The following is a 7097-nucleotide window of genomic DNA, read 5'->3' on the forward strand; positions in this document are numbered from 1 at the left end:
TCCCTGTATCAACTGCGGTTTAACGAACACAGTTGAGTTGACAAGTAAAAGGAAAAGAGGGAAGGCATAAATTTCCAACTTTAATCAGCCAAAGAGGAAAAGGGAAAGTTAATTTTTTTGTTTTTTAATTTTTGAAAGTCGAGCTTTCAACTGCTCATCTTTTAACCTAAATTTGTTGGCATATTAAGCTTTTCCAGGCCCCAGCAGCCGCAGATGAACAGGGATTCCTAATGTTTGATTAGCTGTATAACATTTTGAGTTTCACCGCGTAGTAAGGGCCATCAAAGATCAATCTACCATAATCTATGCCGCATGTAAAGTCTTTTACTAATTACCCAACAATGTTTAGCAGTACAGAGTGGTCACAGCTAATTGAACCTAACAAAAATAAGAAGAAGATGAAAAAAGAGCAGCGGATTTTCAGAGAAGAAGCTCAGATTAATAAACAAGTGTCTTGAAAAACTAATTGACAAAATCAAAAGAATAAACAGAAGCCATTTCATGTCAATTATGTAAGGGGATGAACCTAATTAGGAAGAACGGGCTTCTTTCTTGTCCAGTGGTCTAAATGTTGTTGGTGAAGTCGCCAATGGAAGTATCTGAGAAGTGCTTGAAGGGAATTGTGGTAAATGTTGGCCGACAATGAACTTTAGAAAAGACCCCTCTAGTTTCTCTTCTGTACGACCCAATGTTGAAGTGTTAAGAGCTTTAACACTAGAATCTTGAAGAACTGGACTCTCTTGTTTAGTAATCTTTTTCCCAGCTTCGTCCATTAATAATCTTTTCAGCAGTTTCTCCTCAGCATCTCTCAAAAACTTGAACGTTGGAGGAGGGGAAGATTTCAATCTGCTCAAGTCTGCTTCTCCTGAAGATTCAAAGAGAGGGTTGTATCCACAATGGTGATAACAATCCAAAGGAGACTTGAGTGGTGAAGAAGCCAAAGGAGTTAAAAATGGGGAGTCAACAGTAACTAAAAGATCACTCAAGCTTTTTGTTCTTGAGCCTTTTCTGCTTCTATCGCCTCTAGATTTCCCATCATCAGACTCCATATCTTCCTTTGTCTCCTCTTTGATTGTGAAAAGGAATCTAGGAGGACCAGCAAGATTGTGAATTCTCATGAGCTCTGCAACTTCACCTTCTTCTCCTACAGCTTTTAGTAGTAAATCTTTGCTTGTCCCTAATTCAGGGTCTGGTTCATGGCCATTAGCAACTGGAGGGCCTGTCTCTCTATCTTGATGAGTATTAGTACTATGCAAAGAAGGGGGCTTTTTCCAGCAGAAAAGTTGAATTAACTCCTTTGCATAGTTGCTGTAGTCAGCTTCTATCTCTTCTCCCTGTGTGATTCTCTTCTTCCACCATAGCACATAGTATAACTCTGCAAAAAGAGCTAAGAGAAGGCAGCCAAACACCAGGCTCAAACCAATACCCAAGCCACTGAAAGATGTCATTTTTGCCTTCAAATTCACATCCCAGTAACAAATACTCTTGGTTTTTGAAAATTGTTCAAGAGATTTACACCAAATCCCAGAAACAAACTCACATAAAAAATCACACTTTTTGAGGAAAATGAAGAACCCAGATGGCAGTAACTACAATACACAATTAATTACTTTGCTAGAGGACAACAAAGAACTAAAACTCTCACCTGAAATAACCTTCTATTGCTGCAATTTCACATCCTCGTTTGACGAATGAAGTTTCATTAATGGTAAGGCATTGAGGACCATATATATATATATATATATATATATATATATATATATATATTACCTACAACACACGATACAAGGAATCTGGGCTTTTATGGAAATTCAGTACATACAAAGACAAAAAAAAAAAACCCTTACAAATTAAAAAAAAAAAAAAAACAGAAACCCGGAACCACAAACAGTGCATATCCAATGAAAGTAAAAACTTAGCTAATAAACAATAGAATTTGAAAAAGTTGAAATTGATTTGTAAATTGGGTATAAAAAACAAAGAGCTGAAAAAGATAGACTCATGATTGGGAGATGGACAATTCTTGTAGAAGAGGCGTGTAGAGTGTAGCAATGGTTGGAGAGCAGCTCACATGGGCTAGCAAAGCGACTGTGCTTATAAAATGGAAAATAAAATAAAGGGCAGTGATTGCATCACCCACGCGGTTGATCAGTGGCAGCCTAATTGGCAAAATAGGGTTTAGAAGAAGACAGTGACAAAAGAACACACGTCAAGATCTTAGCTGGTGTATTACTTGGTAAAATATGTCAAGATAAGGTGTGATCATCAGCTGTAATCAAGCTTTTATAAAGCTTGCTTTTAGGCAACAACAATGGCAATCAATATGTTAGTGTGTGAAATGTCTTAAAGGTGCAAATGAGGGGCGGTGTCATATGAACATATGTGAATGTTTTTGGATCCTTTTTAACTTTTTCTTATGCTTTGGTTGTATATAATAAGTTATTGATACCTTGTGTTGATTCTTACTTAAAGAAAGACAAACATTTATATTCCAATATTACCCCTCTATTTTTTTACTATTGTGGATTTTTAATCAATTGCCTAATAGGAGAGAACAAAGATTAAAATATTAAGAGTCATTTTATACAATAAAATTACTTTTGACTTGTGATATAATGTCTTTTTTATCTTAGATTAGGAAATATATATATATCAATATACGTGCTCTTTGATTTGAAAAAAAAAAAAAAGAGGGAAGGAGAAGGATTAACTTCCTCATCTCCTTGACACTTATTAAAAAACCCTATAAAATTGTAGAATACACTTTATAAATATCAAAAAGTCTCTAAAATCTCTTAATATTGTTAATTTTTTAAATTTAGGTGAAATAGTTTTAACTATCTTTGAAGGTAGTAATAAACAGATTAGGTGGAATAGATCTTAATGCAATCCATTCAACCGATGTGTCAGCCAAGCTAGGGCCACCATTTGACGAGCCTTTATGTTTGGTTGGCCCGACAAAAACTTGAGGCCCAAGACAACCTAGGGCCCCATGGTTGTGTTCTCATGGCCCTTAGCAAGCCGATCTGGATGTTTGTACAGGCTAGGCCACCAATTTTAAATTTTTTTAAATATGCAATGCTATGTGTATCTGTTTTTTGTATATAATTTATGTATATAGTAATATATTATCATATAATTAAGTGATTTTAAAATATGTGTCATCATATGATAAAAAAACATCCAATTACATGATGACATCTCATCTGTGTATATAAATTATGTATAAAAATAGGTACACATAATTTTATTGTTTTTAAATAGGTTGCAGTGGAATGATTCACTATTCTTACACCAAGCCTCCAGACATGATACACAATTTTGTGGATCATGTTTAAAAAAATAATAATAAAAGATTTGCCTGTGCCATGGGCCCGTAGAGCCCCTTGTCTACCTCATGGGTGAATGAAATAAATGTGGAAAGGATTCTACTTTAGATTGGGCTAACGAGCAGAAAAGTCTGGCAGATTGAGAAGAGTAGGGTCCACTCCATGCAAAAACAGCGCAAGGCCGTAAATTAAGCGGAGTAAAAATCATAAGCGTGGCCCATGATGTGTGCAATAAGAAGGGTCAAGTGGAGCCCCTGAAGAGATGGAATCCATGATCATGAGGCGCCTAATCATATGATTTGATTTGGGCTGATAGTCCAATCATGCATACTTATCCTATTGTGTTTGTAGCGATTGACGATTGAGCAATACGGCGAAAGTCTTCAGCAAACTAGGACCTGCATGATTTAGAAACGTTGACACTTCGACTGCATTAGGTAAGATGCAGTTGAGGATTTATATGAATGGACACTCACGGTAGAGAAAGCGTCCATTTCCATTTAGTGTTTGATAAGGGGTTTGTTCGATATCACAGAATGCAGTGGAAGCATTGTAGTGGCATTTCAAATCCACAATGTGTGCATAGAATGAGGTTGTTTCATCTTCAAATCTCAAGGGTCTTCGATGAAGAAAAGCAAGAGAGATGGATGGAACTTACAAGTAGGCATTTGAATTTCCCAGTCCCACGCGAGGCTGGTGAATTTTCTTCATGGATGAATCTTCCCAACACTGAATTTGAGCTGGAAAGACCTGACCCAACATCAAAGAGTGGTGCCGAGATACGCCTCAGCAATCTCTTTCATCTTTGTGAGAACCATCGAGGAAATTTCCGGGTTCTTAAAGACCTCACCCGAAAAAATTAAATGCTTTATGATTTTGGTTCAAATTTGTCAACTCGGCCTATGAGCCAACGTAGTTTCTCGTTATTATTATTTGTTAACACAAATTTTTAACATCTCGTCCTCTTCCTTTTAGTGGCGCCTTTTCGGTTTGATACCTTGATTCGGTTACATTAAACCTCAACAAATCAAAATGAACTTGAATTTATTCTTGTTTAATCCGGCCGAAATAAGAAAGTTTTATAGAGGGTAATGAGACAATTTTGTGCAGCATATCCATTGCTTCCTGGAATAAAACAGTAAAGGCAAAACAAAGGATTGAAAGGATAAAGATGACAATACTAGAAAGAAAAAACACCTAAAAACAGGCCACATCACATTAATCCCAACACCAGGTACCCGAAATTCACAACAAAAAATTGAAGACAACATATCAACTAGCCATACGGTCAAATCCCATTTCTTAATCCACTTCCTCAATCTTGGGGCCAGCACCGCTTCCACCACCAACAGAAGGACCATCCTCGTCCATGCCTCCACCCATATCACCACCAGCTCCCTGATACATCTTAGCAATTATTGGGTTACAGATGCTCTCCAGTTCTTTCATCTTGTCTTCGAACTCATCTGCCTCGGCAAGCTGGTTTCCATCAAGCCAATGAATAGCCTCATCAATGGCATCTTCAATCTTCTTCTTGTCCGCAGCTGGAAGCTTTGCACTGATCTTCTCATCCTTAATAGTGTTCCTCATGTTGTAGGCGTAGTTCTCAAGAGCATTCTTAGCCTCCACTTTCTTCTTGTGCTCCTCGTCCTCTGCCTTGTATTTCTCTGCTTCTTGCACCATCTTCTCAATTTCTTCCTTGGAGAGTCTACCCTTGTCATTTGTAATAGTTATCTTGTTCTTCTGTCCGGTGGTTTTATCCTCGGCAGAGACATTTAAAATGCCATTAGCATCAATGTCAAAGCAGACATTGATTTGTGGAACTCCCCTTGGAGCAGGTGGAATGCCGGAAAGCTCAAACTTACCCAGCAGGTTGTTGTCTCGGGTTCTTGATCGCTCACCCTCATACACCTGAATCAACACACCGGGCTGGTTATCAGAGTAGGTGGAGAACACCTGTTCCTTCTTTGTGGGGATGGTGGTGTTCCTCGGAATCAGTACGGTCATAACTCCACCAGCAGTCTCCAAACCAAGAGACAGTGGTGTGACATCAAGCAACAACAGATCCTGCACCTTCTCGTTACCCTCACCGCTTAAGATAGCAGCCTGAACAGCCGCACCATATGCAACGGCCTCGTCAGGGTTGATGCTTTTGCAGAGCTCCTTCCCATTGAAAAAATCCTGTAGCAATTGCTGAACCTTAGGAATCCTCGTAGACCCACCAACAAGAACCACATCATGGACACTGCTCTTGTCCATTTTGGCATCCCTCAAACACTTCTCTACAGGATCCATACACTTCCTGAACAAGTCCATGTTCAGCTCCTCAAATCTAGCTCGGGTAATAGTTGTGTAAAAGTCGATACCCTCATACAAAGAATCGATTTCAATAGTAGTCTGTGCAGTAGATGATAAAGTTCTCTTAGCTCTTTCACAGGCAGTTCTCAACCTTCTTAAGGCCCTGGGGTTACCGCTAATATCCTTCTTATTTTTCCTCTTAAATTCTTGAACAAAATGGTTCACCATTCTATTATCAAAATCTTCACCACCCAAGTGAGTGTCACCAGCAGTGGCTTTTACCTCAAAAATACCCTCTTCGATGGTCAAAAGAGATACATCAAATGTACCGCCACCAAGATCAAAGATGAGCACATTCTTTTCACCAGAACTACCAGCCTTTTTGTCAAGCCCATAAGCGATGGCAGCGGCAGTTGGCTCATTGATAATACGCATCACATTAAGACCAGAAATAACACCAGCGTCTTTCGTGGCTTGACGCTGTGAATCATTGAAGTAGGCAGGCACTGTAACGACTGCATTCTTAATAGTGGTGCCTAGATACGCCTCAGCAATCTCTTTCATCTTTATGAGAACCATCGAGGAAATTTCTTCCGCGGAAAACTGCTTCTCTTCACCCTTATAATTGACAACAATCATGGGCTTGTCACCAGGACCTGCAATGACCTTGAATGGCCATAGTTTCACGTCAGCCTGTACTGAAGGATCAGTGAACCGTCTTCCAATCAAACGCTTGGCATCTGCATATCATCCAATCCACCGATTCAGTCAAAGTATGATTCTAAATTAGCAATCACTCACACGACACGCTGATCTATTTGGATCATCAAAACTACGGAGACAGCGTTTAAAAAAAAAGCTCAAGCTTGTATAATATTTTCGAATTGTCTTCATATTATGAAAATAAATCAACTCTAACGAAACTATTTAGTCTTCGGTTTTTCTACATGAAGGTTTCCAGTACAATCCCAAAATCATCCTAATTATAATAAACAAATTTATTTTCCTCAGCTAATTTATTTCCTAATTTTTAATATTCGCACTATAACGCCGTGAATATATTCTAATCTTCTATAAAAGATCAAAACATAAAAAATAAAATAAAATACAATTCGCGGCCAAAAACTCAGAAGTAGTAATTGAAAACGTACCAAAGACGGTGTTGGTTGGGTTCATGGCGACTTGATTTTTAGCCGCATCACCGATCAGACGCTCGGTGTCGGTGAAAGCAACGTATGAAGGCGTCGTTCTGTTACCCTGATCATTAGCAATAATCTCCACTCGATCGTGTTGCCAAACACCGACGCAAGAGTAAGTCGTCCCCAAATCAATTCCAATAGCAGGACCGTCTCCTTTACCAGCCATCGCTCACCAAAAATCACAAACAAAAACTCGAGAAAAGAAAATTCGCAGTATTTGATAGCTTCGCTTTTTGTGTGTGTTATTTCACTTCCTATGCAAACTGAGACG

General features: G+C 38.7%; 2 protein-coding genes across 2 annotated transcripts; both read right to left on the minus strand.

The window, feature by feature from the left end:
• Window positions 1–417: 417 nt before the first annotated feature.
• On the minus strand, window positions 418–1728 carry LOC123224768. Its single transcript, XM_044648475.1, has one exon. It carries the CDS (start codon window positions 1446–1448, stop codon window positions 531–533), a length of 918 nt encoding a protein of 305 aa, XP_044504410.1. The 5' UTR covers window positions 1449–1728; the 3' UTR covers window positions 418–530.
• Window positions 1729–4421: 2693 nt separating this feature from the next.
• Window positions 4422–7097, minus strand: LOC123225205 (heat shock cognate 70 kDa protein 2-like). The gene is made up of 2 exons (XM_044649109.1): window positions 6779–7097; window positions 4422–6367 (listed from the first exon to the last, which is right to left on the minus strand). The coding sequence occupies exons 1-2, from the start codon at window positions 6990–6992 to the stop codon at window positions 4632–4634; spliced, it is 1950 nt and encodes a 649-aa protein (XP_044505044.1). The 5' UTR covers window positions 6993–7097; the 3' UTR covers window positions 4422–4631.

This window comes from Mangifera indica, chromosome 9, assembly GCF_011075055.1.
Source record: "Mangifera indica cultivar Alphonso chromosome 9, CATAS_Mindica_2.1, whole genome shotgun sequence".
In the NCBI taxonomy this organism is placed as follows: Eukaryota; Viridiplantae; Streptophyta; class Magnoliopsida; order Sapindales; family Anacardiaceae; genus Mangifera; species Mangifera indica.

Excerpts from the sequence above, each read along its gene's own strand:
- LOC123224768 (XM_044648475.1), bottom strand. The coding sequence starts at position 1,448 with ATGACATCTTTCAGTGGCTTGGGTATTGGTTTGAGCCTGGTGTTTGGC.
- LOC123225205 (XM_044649109.1), bottom strand. The coding sequence starts at position 6,992 with ATGGCTGGTAAAGGAGACGGTCCTGCTATTGGAATTGATTTGGGGACG. Across the intron at positions 6,368-6,778 it reads CCCAACCAACACCGTCTTTG|ATGCCAAGCGTTTGATTGGA; the intron begins GTACGTTTTCAA and ends GATGATATGCAG.